The sequence below is a fragment of the Diadema setosum genome, chromosome 1 (genome assembly GCF_964275005.1).
Source record: "Diadema setosum chromosome 1, eeDiaSeto1, whole genome shotgun sequence".
NCBI lineage: Eukaryota > Metazoa > Echinodermata > Echinoidea > Diadematoida > Diadematidae > Diadema > Diadema setosum.
This window is the reverse complement of record NC_092685.1, coordinates 24,192,339-24,210,110: the sequence shown is the minus strand read 5'-3', so window position 1 is coordinate 24,210,110 and position 17,772 is coordinate 24,192,339. Positions and strand designations below refer to the sequence as shown.

Genomic DNA, 17,772 nt, shown 5'->3' with positions numbered 1-17,772 from the left:
ATTGTACCCATCCTTAATGCCGCAGAGAAGTTATGCACTATATTGCAGGTGTTAGTAGATTGCTTTGGCAAAAGACAACATACCTAGCCAGCAGCAATTCGCTGTCCCCTTCAGAATTTTTTGGCATCAATTGTTTAGTGCGCAAAGAATACAAGACATGCTAAGAAACTTTAACTTTTTTATGAGATACTAATGCTCCTTTTTCAGTCCAGGGCCCTGTTTTATCAAAATATACAATCAATTTTAAATCTCCTTGACAAACAGGCTGCCACAGACTTATGATAGAAATCAACTATATAATCAATTTTAACTCTTCATAAAACAGGGCCCAGGGGAGGAAGAAAGCCTCCATACTTTCAATGACTACATCAATTCTTTCCACAGAACTATCAAATTCACTTCTGATTTCTCCCAAGATGAAACCAACTTCCTTGATGTCACCATTAGGAAGGAGTCTAACCATGTCACCACCACTCTCTACACTAAACCCACAGATACCAGTCAGTACCTTCACTCAGCCAGCTGCCACCCCCACCACTGCAAAACCAGTATCTCTTACAGTCAAGCCTTCAGACTTCGCCCTATCTGCTCTGAGGATTCTGAGTTGTTTTTTTTTCCATGCCAGGAACCTGAAGAGACATCTCGCAGCCAGGGGCTACGGCACCAGGAGAGTTCAACAAGCCATCAACAAAGTTTGTTCTCTCCCCAGATCTGAAGTTCTCAAAGTGAAAACCATCAAGCAGGACATCACTGACAGAGTAGCCCTCGTGACCACTTTCCATCCCGATCTACCCCCTCTCCACAATATCCTTCGTGACAATCATCATATCCTTCACACCTCTGATCGTCTCTCCCAGGCCGTTCCAGATACTCCCATCCTGGCATACCGACGCCCCCACAACCTGCAAGGATCTCCTCATTCATGCTGAAGTACCCTCCCTCACTGACAATTCTTCTCCCTTACAGCATGGCACATTCAAATGTTCAGCCAGTAGGTGCATCATATGTAGTACACACATCCATGAGAGTGACTCTTTCACCAGCAACTCTAGCGGCCTCTCTCACCACACCAAGGGCAACATCACTTGTACTACCGGTACCACTAATGTTGTGTATCTCATCACTTGCAGAGTTTGTAGGATCCAGTGTGTTGGGGAAACCAAGACTACACTCAAAAGACGCTTCTACGGACACAGATCTACTGTCAACACAGCCAAGCTCAATACTCCAGTGGGCCACCATTTCAATCTTCCCAATCATTACATCACCGATATGACTCTACAGGGCATTGAATCTTTAGGCACTCATCCAGACACAGTCCGAACCAGCAGAGACAAGCTCTGGATGAAACGACACCACACCATCCAACCCCATGGCCTCAATATCCAGGAGGGAAATGACTAACCACCTTTATTCTCTATATATATTACATTTTTTTCCCATTATTATTTTCTTTTCCTTTCTATTTTTAACTTTATTTTGTTCTTTCTTTGCACCTCCTACCCTCTCCTTTTGTTTTTATTGTTCTTTGTCCCTAGCCTGTCCCTGACTGTTCTTGCTGTGTGAAGTCCTTATATGTGATTGCCTGCCTGCCTGTTTGTCATTTTGCCTCCGACAAAGATTCTACTAGGATCGAAAGCTCAGGCCCCTTTTGACTCCACTCTATAGAACCTACAGATAAATTTGCACCAATTGAAGAGATTCCACTCCTTCTCCAACACCTCCCTGGTACAAAACAGAGATAAACGGAAAGGATGGAGATCAATGGGGGGGGGGGGGATTAGTGGATGGCACTGGAAGAAGAAAGACCACAACAAAACACACAGGCATGAGTGACGAATAAAAGTAGTGTCCACTCCTGTCCACTGTGAGTGACCTGTTTGTTTCTTACCCTGTCTCTCCTGCAGGATCTCTCTTCGCCTCTGTCTCGCCTCCTCCCCCAGCCTCTCCACCATCTTGTCGATGTAGTTGTCGAGGACGATGGAGCGGTTGTGGGAGGTCGTTGGGGCTCGGCAGATCGGGCACTCCCTCTTGCGCTTCAGCCAGGCGTCGATGCAGTACGCACAGAATGAGTGGGAGCAGTTCAAAGTGGTCGCCTGTCGTTAAGTTCCGCGAGAAGAAGATATACAATATTATGATAACAATAATAATAAAGGACAGTTATATTGTGCAGCTACTATAATAATATACTCTACTGCACGTTACAAAGTAATAATCACAACATACAAATTAAAACATAAAATGCATGGTTCAAAAGATGACTTTTTAACCTGACCTTAAACTCATTAACTGTAGCTGCTTTCCTTACAAACAAAGGGAGATTATTCCATAATTTTGGTGCAGCATACAAGAATGCCCTGTCACCACGAGTAGCTTTTGACTTCCCTGATGGACATTTCAATAGTGTTTGATCCCATGAACTTTGGAGATGATAGAATGTTTGAAATGTTTTTAACTTTACAAGTTCCTGTATGTACACTGGTGCTGTACCATGAATAGCTTTATGTACAATCAACAGAGTTTTAAATATGATTCTCTGCTTTACCGGTAACCAATGTAATGCATGTAGTAATGGACTACGATGAGAAAAATATTACACAGAGTAATCCATGTAAGAGACTTTATTGTGAGACTCCTTGAGGACATCTTGTGGCAGAGCCACATCATGAATCATATGAGAAACTGTGATTGCACAATATAGGTTTCACTTCAACTTCAAAATCTATTCCTAGTGCTGCCAGGTAAAGCCTGATACGAAATGCACATCTATTCATGCTTGTAGAGTGAACTACGGAAAATTCTACATCACAATCTACATGCTGTGGCAAATTAAGATAAACAATATTTCAACTCATCATGCACAAGACATTGCATTAAATGCATGAGCAGAGGTATATCTCTATAACATATAACATAAATGATATCATATCTACTGTATTATTATATTTCCATTCGCCTTCTTTGAATGCTTTAGGCAGCTTGTCATCCCTTCATTCATATAACAGACCCTACTTCATCATATTAATGCAACATTAAGACTATGCATTGACTGTTTAATGATTAGCACGAGTGGTCCCCACAGAGACAAACTACATTCACTCCTCTGCACTCCTCTGCCAACAAAGTTGTTGTTGTTGTTGTTGTTGTTGTTGTTGGTGTTGGTGTTGGTGTTGGTGTTGGTGTTGTTGTTGTTGTTGTTTTTCTTCTTGGTGTTTTTTTTTTTTTTTTCTTGGCAGAGTTTGCTACCTGTATGAAGAGCTCCGAACAGATACTGCATTGCAGTTCATTTTCCATGACATCTGCAAAATCTTCCAGCGCTGCTTGCCGGGCCTTTGCTATCGTCTCCTGCTCTTCTTGCTCACGTTTTTGCCGGCTTGCTTCCACCTGGTTTAAAAAAAAAAAAAAAAATCAGAGTTTTGTTAACATTCTTATGGTCACAAACATTGCCTGAAATCTCATAAAGGAGAGTTCCAGACTAATAAAAAGTTAGTAAGATATGAAAGTGTACAATTTCAGAGCACAACAGTAAAACTTTGATTAAAATCGGAAGAAAAAAAATAATCAAGAAAGTGATCAATTTATGATGCTTGGCTAGCAGTTCTTTAACAGCTAAGATTATACTGGTATTCAAATCATATCATTGCCACACAACTTACCATGTAGTTTGCACACAAAATCTTGAAATTGGAAGTTTATTTTTCAAATGCAATTATGCCCCAGTCTCAAATCCTAACATATCCGATTGATTATTATTTGGAAGTTCTCCTGGCAGGAATAACATTGTTTTACACTTCCATGGCAGAAAAACTGAATTTTAGTCACTTTTGTACAAGATCAATTGAAAAAAAAAAATTGTGAGGAGTAGACATCCTCAGCTCACCCATTGGCATATTCATATCAACTGTTCGAGTACTGTTTTGCAAGCAATAATAAAACTTTGTAATTTCATGACTTCCTTAATTCTTATTGAATTTTTATTAAATTTTCACTGTAATGCTTATCAAATTGTTGGTTTTTTTTCCAGACTAACTTTTAATTGGTCTGGAATTCTCCTTTAAAGAGAGCTTTGCACTGTGCAGGCTTTGATTCTTACTGACATTAAAGGGGCCCTGAAATCCAAATGCATGTTGATTTGTGTTGATTTGTGATACCCTCATCATCACTTTTGCGGTGAAACGAATATCTAGAAACATTCCATATACTTTTAACAATATTTTCTTCCATCTTTCTTCAGATTAGTTGGGAACGCCCACAAAAAATCCTTCCAAACCAATATTCTTGAGATGACCTCAGGGTTTCAGGGCCCCTTTAATCTTCACAATGAACATTAATGATTTGATTAGCAATGAACAGCAATCCTTGTTATTCATACTTGGTAACACTAGATAATTCTCCATATCGCATATATCTGTAAAAACTCAAACAGCTTTATTTCATTTAAATAACAATGTGTCAACAATGTTGTGCCGAATCACAGTGAAGCTCTATTTGATCGTTCATTAAAAACACAGAGTTATCTCTATCTCCAAATGATAATAATTTTGCAGATTTTCTCAGCAATTGTTATGTGCTGGGAATATGAGATTACTATATAAGCTCAGAAAATGCATTTCTATTGTGAAGTGACAATGCTTTTATAGTCATGATAAAAAGCGATAAATTAGATGCGATTACCACATAAACCCTCAGCCTGTGCCTGCTGCACAGTAACTCCGCATCACTGGAAGTGTACAAATGAACACTGAAAGGGTGACCCCGTTTGAACTTTGCATGCAAGTTGGTGTGTAAGATCACCTCATTCCTTTGCACTTAGTTACAGCCAGCGTACAGACCAACAAAATGTTTACATTTATATGCAATAGGGAGAATCAAATTTGAACATTTGGACAACCAAACAAACCTCCATCTCCATGTCTGCCTTCTCCTTCTCTTTCTGCTGAATGATGGCGTCGAGTCGTTGCTTTTCTTCCTCCAAGCCTTTGTCCTTCTCCAGGGCTGTGTGCAGCTTCTCTTCAACCTACCGGTAAATGAACAATGATTACACTTGTACAGTAGGGCTCTACCGCAGTCCTGGCAAGTTCGCAAGCACACAAAGTATATCTGTTGGAGTCCTATGCACTGTTGTATCCAAATCCATCAAGTTGTCATACTCTGTCTATGCCAGTTATTCATTGGTTGCCACCAGACATTACTGATGAATTCCCCGTGCTACAGATATCAATGCTTTAACTCTCCTATGTGACCATTCTTTGCAAATCAAATCAAGTTCAATTCATACTAGTTCAAACAAGTTCAGTGTCAGTGATGTCACATAGGACCCTATGGAAGAATAGCTGTGTAACATTAATACAACTGATTTTGGACCATTCCCTGTTTCGAGTCTAGGGCAATTACCCCCAGGCAATTACCCCAGACCCTTACCCTAATCCTGAACCTAATCCTAACCCAAACCCAAACTCGAACCCTAAACCTAACCGTAATTCTAATCTTTACTCCAACCTTATCACTAACCAAAATTTAGACAGAGGGTAATTGCCCTCGGGGGGTAATTGCCCTGTTTCACCTGTATGATGTTACAAATTCCTATCTTCCCTTTCTACCCTTTCTTGAATTTTATTATTTTTCAAATTGTATCTATTTATTTTATTATTACCTTTAATATGCCAAAGAAACAATCTGCCATATGACCAGGATAGCTCTGTTTTTTGGTGCCTACAGAAGCAAGTTCAAACAATCACATCAGTTTATGACAACATTTACAACTTCGTGATTTGCTAAAACACCACATGATTATGTAGATCTCATTTCAAAGCTCTTAGTTGGAGCTATTTTCTCTGTGGGATAAAAACTTAGCTAGTAAAATTATAGCATATCATGAGTTGCGGAAAGAAATGCTACACTTGAATAATCCATTAAACTGTTTTATTTCATACTGCCCATCAAAGAGGAACTTTCATTTTTCTCTTCATCTTAATTCAAACTTGACTCTCTGAAAGAAGTCCACTTGAATATGGCTTGTAGTTATAATGAATCTAGGACAATTATCTCCTGGATAATTACCCCAGGCCCTAACCCTTACCCAAACTCTAACCCTAAACCTAACCCAACCCTAACCTTAACTCAAACCGTATCACTAACTCACTAACCACAACCAGTATTTAGCTGGGGGGGGGGGGGGGGGGGGTAATTGTCCTCGGGGATAATTGCCTGATATGGTCATAATACATCTCTCATATATTTATAGGGCCAAATTCTGTTTTGGTATAATGGTGGCCATATTGTAGGCATTACAACAGAAAGTTCACAAGTTATAGAATGGCTATTTTTACGAAGCAGCTCACTTTTTCTTTCTCCCGGATGACAGCCTGCTTCTCCGCCTCCAGCTGGGCCAACATCTGGGCCTCCTTCTCCCTGATGGCCTCCTCCAGCTGACCCCTCATGGCCTCCTGCTCCTCTTTCAGGTTCCGGTCCTTCTCGGCCAGCTGCTTGCTGAACTCCTCCTGCAGTGTGCTCTCAACCTGTGATGGAAGGGAGGAGAGACTGCATCTCGTAAAAAGAAAGTAGAGTGTGTGTGTGTGTGTGTGTGCGTGTTTGTGTGCATGTTTCTCACTTAAAAGAATACCGTTTGTTGTGAACCAGAAGGACATACCTAAAAGGACACTGTACGGCATTAATACTGTACTGTGCTCCAAAAGTGCTATCTTGCTACAAAATTTTAGTTACCATCTTCAACATAGCTTAAAATTGTTGGTAAACTTCAAATTATGGCCTATAAAAAATAGTAAAATGGCTCCATTTGAAAGGATATTTGAAAAAAAAAAGATATTCTGAATGCTTGATCATGAAATCCCCAATATGCATATTGACTACCTAAATTCCATGAAACTTGGATATGAATTGATCACTTTATTGGGGTTTGGAAAATTCTATCATAATAACTTTCTTTTCTGGAAAAAAAAAATACATAAAAGTAAAACCATCTTGATATCTCTATGACATCCTAATTTTCGAGATATAGATGTTTTTGTATTTTCACCAAATTCCTTTGGAATGAATAGCTAGGCTTATCACTAATCTATTTCTTTATTCCCATTATCCTACGTAGAAAGAGAGCTAATAAAAAAACCTTGAGCAAATATCACTTAACTCCAGAGGCACTGGTAAAAGAAAGATCAACAGATACACAGAGCGTATCAAAAAAAAAGGTAATCCATATTTGGAGGGCTGCCGTTTTTTAATTGTCAGTTATGAAGAGCACAATGTTAGTTGCAAGGAAAGGGAAACTCTTCCTCTTTCCATTGATACCTACTTATGTTGACAATTGTCATGCATGACTGAGCACATGGACTTTAAAGACAACAATGACAAATTGCACTTTTTCCAAGTTTGCATGTTATTGTGAAAGAACAATGCAAGTCTCACAGCATGGATGAGATCTGTCAATGAAAGTTGTCAAATAGGCCAGCCTGTACGAATGCTGGTTTGTGTTTATGTTTTGTGTTTAGGGTTTGTGTTTAGGTTTTCTCCTAACATTTTATGGTCCATAACTTTTAACATGGCCTTTTGTCCGAAAACTTGGTCGCTCCCACAGAGGTCAACCCACACAATCCATTTTTCTCTGTTCATATTCAACACATAGCTCTCAGTGGCAAACCATGTCATGAATATGAAGAGAGTAAAATGGATAATGGTTTCGCCTTAATGGGAAGGACCAAATATCGACAACGTGGCCATGTTAAAAGTTATGAACCATACAACGTTAGAAGAAACCCTAAAACACAAATCTGCAGTCGTGCAGACTGGCCTGATGATTTGACCACTTTCATTGACAGATCTCATCCATGCAGTCAGACATGCATTGTTCTTTCACAATAACACGCAAACTTGGAAAAAGTACAATTTGTCGTTGTTGTCTTTAAAGTCCATGTGCTCGGTCATGCATGACAATTGTCAACATAATCAGGTATCAAAGCAAAGAAGAAGAGTTTCTCTTTCCTTACAATCAACATTGTGCTCTTCATAACTGACAATTAAGAAATGGCAGCCCTCCAAAGTTGGATTACCTTTTTTTTGATATGCTCTGTAGATCAGTTTTGATGCTAACATATATCACTACTTTGAGGAATAAATGGTGGGGCTACACTTAAGTTTAGATTCTCACCTTAATGATATGATAAAACAAGATTATGGAATTTTCAACACAAATAACACTTCATTAGCAATGATAAATCTGCTTCGTGCTGTAACTTTTTTACACAAAGTTTTGCCTTCTGAATACTTGAGCAAGCATGTGGACTTCTTGGGCACCATCATCAAATATCAAGGTGATGTGATATATTTAAGAAAAATTCTGCCACGGCAATACGGATTATGATAAAGAATTCTTTGCCGAGTGTGAACATGTGAACAAAAATTCATTTAGCAAACTACATACACTCTCAAAACTGTTAATATTGTTCACTTCCCTCAAATATCAATAGATTTGATACCTCCATTTGCACATTATTCACTATAATACAATCTCTCCGTGGCAAACTCTGTACTTTGTAGCAAAGAAAGGACGTACCTTCTCTTTCTCGTGGAGGAGGTCTTCTCGCTGCTGTCGCAGCTGCTCCATCAGCACCGTCTCCTTCTCCTTGACCTGCGTCTCCAGGACAGCCTGCATCTCCTCCTGCATCTTGGCCAGGGCCTCCTCTTTCTCCTTCTGGAGTCGACTCTGCATCTTTAGGGCCTCCTCCTGGAGCTCCAACAGTTTCTCGTCCTTCTGCCGCAGCTCCTTCTCTTTCTCCTCCACCCTGGTCTTGTAGACCTCCTCCAACCTCACGTTCTCCTCCTGCTCCTCCTCCTGCTTCTTGACGGTGGACCGGAGTCTCTCCAGCACGTTCCCTTCTTTGGTGCTGTTCAGCAGATCCATCAGCTCCTTCATCTCTTCCGTCGACATGTTGGAGCCGAGCTCCTCGGCCAGTTTCCTGAACTCCGAGTTCTTGGAGTCGACAGCAGAGTCACCCTCGCACGAAACCCTAGTCCTCTTCGCCTCCCCAGACGTCGACGGGACGTTGGCCGTCGAGTCGGGAAAGGCGCTGCCGTCCTCGCATGCTTTCCGCTTTCTGTCCGCTGGCAGGGAACCACTGCCACTCCCGGCCTGCGAGTTACTCTTGATGCTGCTTTCGCTATCAAGGTTCATCGATCCCCTGGCAGCAAACCTTTGTCGCACCTTCTCCGCCCTCCTCTTCCATGCCTTGAGGAGTTTCTCCACCTCCTCTGCAGACTGTTCTAATTTGCTTACACGGTAAATAAATTCATTTGTCTCCCCAGCTGCGGGCCTCCTGCCCAATTCCAGCTTATCTCCATCGCATAACGTTGTAGGCGCCAAGGGATGCACTTTCTGATCATTGACGTAAACACCATTCAAACTCTACACGGAGGAAAAATGGAAGCAAATTATCTCTATGTCACTATTAAAACATAATAACTCATGGTGAAACTTCATATTCTGCTCAAGTGTCAACAAGTCCAAGAGAATGAAATAAAAAAATTGGCGATTTCTGATAACGATCCTTTCCTTTGTAAATCCTGTTGTTCTCTAATGCTTTTTCACAAAATATCTTACAGTGCTGGTTTAAAAATCATCTTGCAGGATGAGCATACAATGCATCTTTAATTGATATCTTACTGTACATCTTACTTCCTGTAAAGAATTAAAGGTGCTCTGATAATCTTATAAAGAAACATGAAGTTATAATCTCTAATATCAGTGCATCAAAAAGTTTATGTTAATTAAACAGGCTGTCAATTTGTTAGAAGAATGAGCCACTACATCGAATGATTATTGAAAGTAGTCCTGAAAGACAACTTCGTCTACTGACAAACCCTCACTATCTGCAGTAGTCTTATTACCTGCACTGGTTTTGAGTATCATCACGACATCGGTGTCTCCTTACATTACTATTACTAAACAAAACTTACGATTGCTACACAGATGTTATTATGTGTCAGCACACAAACTGTATTGCTATTTTGGGTCAATATGTCCATCAATCAATCCATCATCACATACATGCCTTCTGTGACCATGATTCAATTTTACAAAGTCCTCATATGGAAGAAGGACAGGACCTCAGAAAAGTCTCTCAGGGGAAAGTAATTACCCAGATGGAAGGCAAAAGGTCTTATGTCCTGGAGTCATTTAATACCTTGTTGTCGATCACAGTCCAGCTCCCGTTCTCGAGCTGCTTGAAGATGCAGTGTTTGCGGGAAAGATTCAGTGCATTCTTGGCTGCCACCATCTGAATACTGACATCTGTACCTCTCCCAATAGATACCTGCATAAGGAGAACACAACATACAACTGTTAAAGGTCCAGTTTACCTTTGGGAGCAGTGATTTAAAAAATGTTCAAGATATCACATTTGCATACTTGCCAACATTTTCATTTGAGAAAGCGGTAGAATCCAGGATGCCTAAGCAAGCAGCGCTAGCTTGAATGCGAATAAAATCTTTCAAAAGCGGTAGTCTACCGCCAAATGCGGTAGAGTTGGCAAGTATGCATTTGATGCATATATGTAGGTCAGTTGTATCACAAAACATCCTACCATATGAAATTTTTGCAATAAAGCCTAAAATATAAGGAGGTATCACTATTTTTCTCATTAAACCATAACTGTAGACGGTTTAATAGTCTGTAAACATTTTTATTATAACTATTGTTCACATTTTGTATATTGAACAATACTTCACATTGATTATACTGCATCAAATGTTTACATTGTTTGTTAAATGTTTCTATCCCTAACTCACATTTTAGAACTAGTTTGAAACACTAATGCTGGGTTTTTATTTCATCTGCAAATGGTAAATTATGCCTTGAAGTATCCCAGCTACAATACTAACACTGACATGCCCAGCACTACACATCTGAAAAAGCAATGAGCAATAAACAACATGTGGTAATTTAAGTTTGGGAGACATTTGGCTCAAGACCATGAGGCCACAAAAGTTGTTCTCAAAAACACCAACACTCCCCCATTCACAAATTAAATTATGGGGTCCTGAAATTTATTGAAGTTAAATTCACTGCTACAAGTCACTGCGTGAAATCTGCATCATATAATTACAAATAATAACACAATTATATGCTTCTGGATGGACTCACACTGGACTTGAAATTCAAAGAACATACCGGTATTTCAGAAGTCTACCGTCTACAAAGTTAATTGATGGAGAACAGGGTTCGATTGTGGGAAGTAAGAACCCACCACAGGAGTACAAAAAATATGTGGCCACATTCAGTAAAAGCTCCGGAGGATACTTCAAGCATTTCTAGGTTTTAGGTCACTATTGTTTTTTTTTTTTTTAAATGATTTGAAAATATCATATTTCTAGTGTTTAGATACACCATTCTAAAGAGGATAAATAGAAAATTTTCATCGAATTTTTTTTTGGATAGATTTCAAATATCATTACAGTATCTTATGAAAAAAAAAGAAAAGTTTCATATTGAAAAATATATAGATATTGCATAACCAAAAAGCCTGGCCTAATAAGGGTCAAACACGGTGAATGGTCATGAGCACAGTGGTTCAAGATTTTGAACGAGGTGAAAGATAGAAGTGCTCTTTTTTCAATGAGGCAAAGCCAAGCTGAGTAGTGCACCACTTCTTTCATTGTGAATCTTGTTTCATTGCTCAAGTAAAGGCCATGTACATTATTTGTTTTCATTTTATACAACTCCTTGGATGTCAACGAATATTTTACACATCAATTCTTGAATTCAGGTACAGAAATGGCAACCTTTTTTTCATGAAAGGCAAACGTGTGGCACAGTACAGTCAGTCAATTGTATGCAAAAAGCAAAAAGCGAGTTGTTGCCAGTAGAATGAGAGACAGAATGCATGGGTTGTAACTGATACACTGATAGAGTGCATGCAGCAGCAAAGGTATGTTTATGCCGAGATTACAGGTGTGCAATGGTGCAAAAACTATGGGTTGATTTTGACACCAGCTTAACATGGGTGTCAACGTAATTTAAATTGGTGAAGTCAGCCGAGCAGTATACATTTTTGCTTAAATAAAATTGCATGGTTAAACAGCGAAACATGCAATGGTAAATGCACATCATATGATGAGCAATCGCCTAATCTGTGCAGTGTACTTTCGCACCATCTCTTCAATTCATTCCAAACATGCACAAACTCAGTCTAAATATTCAATAACTAAGAATATTTGCTTCTGAGTGAGACCAAAGTAGTACCAAAGTCCAGTAAAAGTGCAATATTTGCTGTTTTGACACTTTTACACACGAAGTCTAAATAACTCAATCGCAGCTCTACACTGCGCCGCACACAAGCAGACGGTATGTATGGTACAAACACGTTCACAGCAGCACAGTACAGTTGGTAGTTTAATCTGAATGTAGCGATCTCAAAGCAATCACAGCAAGTTTTTCTATGGTATCTTTAAAATGATAATCTTTTTTCCCTCTTTTCCCTCAGCTTGTATCAAGTCTTGTGGTAACGATTCATACAGGTTTGGCGGTTGTTGTGGTTGTTCGTTGTGTGTGTGAATGTGTGTGTGTACGTGAGGGTGTGTGTTTGAGTGAAATAAGATTGAGAAAATTGTGATTATACGGCAGAAGTACAGACTACAAATAAAGAGAAAAGATAGGAAAAAATGGAAATGGAATTTAAATAAAAAGATGGAGTTCTAAACAGGCAAACCTGGAAAAAATAGAACAAACGATTTACAAAATAGAAGATAAATGTAAAATGAAAATAACAAAGACAAAGGTAGGAAAGAAGAAGAGAAACTTACATTATGAGGAATAGTAATGAATTAGATGGATGTTTGAAAAGAAAGAAAAAATATGATGGATTTATAAAGAAAAGATAGAATAGAATGGAAGAGAAATGAATCCAAACTAAGAAAGGAAAGATGAATAGAAAGGAAAGTAAGAGAATTAAAAGTAGGTAGGAAAGGAAATAAAGAAGACAAAACAGAAGAAGGAAATAGAACAAAAAGATATATGGGAAAGGAAAAAGAAAGAAATGTACAATGTAGCTGGAGGGAGAGATAACCTGAAGGAAACAAAGAACAGATAGTGATAGGCAGGAATTAAAATTGAATAGGAAATTGACAAAAGCTAGACAGGAGGGAAAAAAAGAAAAGTTAATATGAAAGAAAGAGGAGGTTACAAATGTAGGAATACTTTAAAATGAAATAAGGGCAGAAGGAACGACTGAAAAAGAGATAGATATGTTAAAGGCCTGTTTAAGGGGATGCACACACACAATTTCAACCACTGTGTATACATGTACAACTGTTATTCTGCAAGACTTCCCTGAGGGAAAGGGGGAAAAAAAGTTTAGCTTTTCAAAGACACAAATAGAAAGAGCCAGGCATGTAATGACTGCATTCATATCAAATGATCGACCAAGTAACTGTATGCGCTGAATGTATTTGTTATATACCAAATGTTTGTGTGCAGAGCTGCATTTCAAGAGATGGAGTTATTTCAAAAATTTAACACTTGTAAAGCCAGTGTCATTACCAGAGCTACCAAGACCCCGTTTACAGTGCGAGGCTCGGCCGCGGCCGAGCCGCGGCCGAGCCCAGCCCCGCTTCAGTGTAAACGCGCAAAAGGCCAAATGCGAGGCCAAAATTGGCCTCGCTCTGGAGGTGGTCTCGGCCGCGGCCGAGCCGCGGCCGAGCCCTGCCTCTTCTTGGTGTAAACGCAAACTGGGCCAAATGCGCGGCCAATTGCGCGGCCAATTTTAGTCTGGCTTCCAAACCCTCTGCCTGTGTCTTTCGCTATTCAGGATATTAACCCCCTCAACGTCGAAAACTAGTATAGTTTAAGGTGGTTTTGTCCTGCAAAGGATTTTTTTCCCTTCGGCAAAGGCCTTTGCCCGAACGGCGACTTCGTCGCCACGAAATTCATTTGGCAAAGGGTCTGAAAACCAGACAATACCAAATTGCGTTTGTTTACAAGCAGAGCGCCACTACGACAAAATATTGAAAGGTTTGAATCAAAAGCGCGGCCGAGCCCAGTAGTGTAAACGGACAAAATTGCGAGGCTCGGCCGCGCAATTGAGGCCGGACTTGGCCGCGGCCGAGCCCGGCCCCGCACTGTAAACGGGGTCCAAGTCTCACGCATTCTGCATGAGACTCAAGCATAGTTAGGGACCGTCTCACGATCTCATGCATGGCACCCATTTTTCTCACGCATCGGGTGAAGTCTGCAACTTGGGCCTATAATAATGAGCATAGCTCAAAGGATTTCAGCCCCGGAGCTACAATGCAATTAACTCACTGATAAGAGGCCAAAGCTTTTGAATTCATAACGGTCATCGAAGCGCTGTGCGGAGGGAAGGACAAAAAAATCTCGAAAGTTCATCTCCTTGTATCTCCCTTATTTTACCACCAAATCCCTGAAACTTCACACATATATCTAATATGGATATATCATCCTTCATATGATTTTTGGGCGAAAATGCCGATGTATCTTTCGAGATGTGTATTTTTCTGTTTGAGTCGACCGTGGGAAAGGGTTACAATTTTTTCCAGACACAAGTCTGCGCCTGCATGAATATGCATTTGATTAACACATTACTAGTCTTTATACACAAGACTCACTACCTGCGAAGTCTCGTGTTTGTGCAATTAGTAGTTAGGTGAAAATAAGAGCAAAAAGACAACCAACTTTTAAGAGAAAATACTGGACATGCACAACTAGATCAGCCTCCTGCGCATGCGTTTTCTACTGGTGAGTGCACGCTTAGCCAATCAGCGGTGTCAGGTTCAGCGCAATGCGACAGGGGTCGATTTTCGGTCAGCAGGGTGGTGAGTGGGCAAGAGAGGAACCCTGCTATGTTCTCCAACTGTTTCATGCAGCACAAAAACCAATACATCAGACTGTGTATTGCTTACGCTATGGATTTTACGTGGGTCACGAGTGACAGTGATCTCCATTTTTTCCAGACATAGCCGTGCGCCAAATGATACAGAAAAGATGTTTGGAACGCAGTATGGATATACTACCATAAGTCATATACCGAAGTTTCATTTTTGTGCAATGAAGGAAAATGTGAGAAAATAACACTTGTTTTGAGACCAAATTTTCTCTTTTGGAAGCAAAGTTTCGACATTATTTTCACATGTTTATCCTCATAAAACCCCTAATAACTTTAACATTACGAGTTAGAGAATAGTTTCTTCTTCAATTTGCTGTATAGATTTAATCATTTGATGGCTTCTGAGGTGAGATATTGCGATTGTCCTGCAACACTTCCCCAGCGGTTTTGCGTAGGCCTACACAAGCTGTCTACTTTTTGCAACCGAGGCTTCGAGGTCATAAGCTTTTGGCGAGTTAATTGCGCCGTATCGCCGCGCCTGATTTCCCTTTTGTCTTTCAAAATAATTAAAGAATAGTCACTTACTTGTAAGGATAACGCACCTGATCGCACCATTAAAAGCTAAAAATTGAAAAAGCTCCCTACCGTGGGAGAGGGGAAAAAACCCCTCCCACACCCTCGCTCGCGCGCACATTCGCGCACCGAGATGCCGAGTCATGAAAATCTCACTCATAAAATTTTTCTGAACTTGGCATCCCTGCATTTTTAATACATAAAAAAGCTTCTAAATGCAGCTGATCAGACATTGGAGACTCGGATGCAATTATTTTAGGTTATTGAAAATCTAGGCTTGGGTTAACCGCAACAGCGAACCCACCCAACACGTACATGTCACTGGTTACAGCGCCCCGCAACGGGGTTAGGCTTGGGCAGGTTTGTGCATATTTGGAAATCACTCGACAAGGTGGTGCGAAACTAAGATCACTAGATGTCTAATGTTAGATCTAGCGTAACTGTACACAGCCCTGTCGCTGTACACAAGTGTCGCATCTGTGGTCAGGCTAGATCTAGATTTCTAGCGCATAACTTATCGCATAGCTAAAAAATTATTAGGGTCTAGGTGAAACTTCTATAATAGGTTGTTCTATTTGAAAAATTTGATGTGTAGATCTAGACTCCAGATTTAGCACATCAAAAATGGTAGGCTTTGGCTTTGTTTTATCACAATGAAAACAGTGAGATGAGTCACACTACAAAAATTGTCACAACTAGAATTCTAGGGTGGTATTCTGAAATCCTTCATAGGAAGAAATTTCTTCCTAAGTCAGGATTTTTTCCTAAGTGGTATTCTGAAAATCTTCCTAAGTTTCTCCCTAAGTAGACTTAGGAAGAAACTTAGGAAGGGGTGGGAATATGCAAATTTCTGACTTAGGAAGAAGTTGGTATTCTAGAATGCACTTAGGAAAGAATTTTAGGAAAATATTTAGGAAAGCTCCACCCCTAGACTAAGTACGTTGTTAAGAATAGCAAACTGCAAGCATCATGATAGGTGCGCTTAATGTCAGTCATTGCGCGCACATGTACTCTGATGCGCGAAATGAGCGTGAGAAAGGGGACATGCCGCACACTCATGTATTTGACCCTATGTCATAGTAATAATGCGATTGTCATTGGTTAGTTTCTTATGATACGATACGGGCATTACGGCATTTCGTACTGCCACTATAGTAATGGCTTAGGAAAGAACGTGGGTGGGGATAAGGATGGCCTAATTTGCATTAAGAAGTGCCTAGGAAGAAATTTCAGAATACCAATTTTGTCTTTCCTAGGCACTTCCTAAGTTTCTGACTTAGGAAGAAACTTAGGAAGATTTTCAGAATACCACCCTTGTTAGTTCACAAGTCTTTCTTCATGTTCTTCTATTTCTTGCTCTTCTGACATAAATTTAGATGCCTAACGTAGTAACGAGTTACAACTGGTTACAAGTTTGAATAATTACAACAAAACTTTGTGTTTGAGTAGCCATCAGCTCCAGTAGAGATCTAGAAAATTTGTTGGGACTGCGATACATGATCAGCTCCGTTTTATTTTTTTCCACCGTAAGATTAGAATCTATTCTACACTCCACAAAAAACACACATTGCACTGGACTGGACTAGTACAGTTGAGCCGAGCTGCACTGCACTGCAGGTCACCACACCACACGCACACACGCAAGACATCCGCGGCATAGCGCATGCAGCAGTGGGCTTCACTCGCTCGTCACGTACAGCTAGCTACACTCAGACACAATCCCAAAACAGGAGTTCGCCGCAACTTTCAAACATACGCAATGCATAGCACACTCAGCCGAACAACTTGGAATATTTGAACATCTTGTCCGTATTGGCGCTATCATATTAACGGAATTCAGTACCTCATCACCATTCTTCAGAGGAATTATGTTATACTTCGACGTCGTAGCTGTGTCCACCTTTTGTAAACACCACTGCGCTCCCGATCCCGCCATGTTTTCATACGGAAGGCATAGCTCGATGCCAAGCGGTAGGCACTTTTGAGGCGAGAATGCTCTGCGGGAAGTAGTTTCACCAAAGGTCACAGATATTAATTATTCATGAGCTGGCTCGCTGACTGCCGAAGCCTTATTGAATATGTGTGAGGTGGGAAATTCCCTGTTCCCCTGCGTTATAAACGTACACTACCGAGTGTACGTCATGTAAACACATTTTGCTTGCACAGTTGCAACAGTATGTGTATGTGTGTGTGTGTTTGTGTGTGTGTGTGTGTGTGTGGGTGTGTGTGTGTGTGTGTGTGTGTGTGTGTGTATTTTTCCGTCTGTCTGTCACTCACTCGAGGGATGTCCATCGACGACTCACCCTTGCTGACATCCCGAAGATTCTGTACAAACATGGTTTGACAATGG

At 40.3% G+C, this 17,772-nt stretch overlaps 1 protein-coding gene across 1 annotated transcript; it reads right to left on the bottom strand.

Annotated features, from left to right (window-relative positions):
* Window positions 1-984: 984 nt before the first annotated feature.
* On the bottom strand, window positions 985-17,358 carry LOC140226873 (E3 ubiquitin-protein ligase RNF8-like). Its single transcript, XM_072307337.1, has 8 exons — window positions 17,266-17,358; window positions 10,194-10,322; window positions 8,567-9,415; window positions 6,342-6,518; window positions 4,901-5,017; window positions 3,247-3,384; window positions 1,857-2,096; window positions 985-1,278 (listed from the first exon to the last, which is right to left on the bottom strand). Exons 1-8 carry the CDS (start codon window positions 17,356-17,358, stop codon window positions 985-987), a joined length of 2,037 nt encoding a protein of 678 aa, XP_072163438.1.
* Window positions 17,359-17,772: the final 414 nt, after the last annotated feature.

Coding starts and splice junctions, on each gene's coding strand:
- LOC140226873 (XM_072307337.1), bottom strand. CDS start 17,358: ATGGCGGGATCGGGAGCGCAGTGGTGTTTACAAAAGGTGGACACAGCT. Junction 9,416..10,193: donor GGACTGTGATCGACAACAAG/GTATTAAATGAC, acceptor TCCTCCGTGTAG/AGTTTGAATGGTGTTTACGT. Junction 5,018..6,341: donor TCATCCGGGAGAAAGAAAAA/GTGAGCTGCTTC, acceptor ATTTACCGGTAG/GTTGAAGAGAAGCTGCACAC.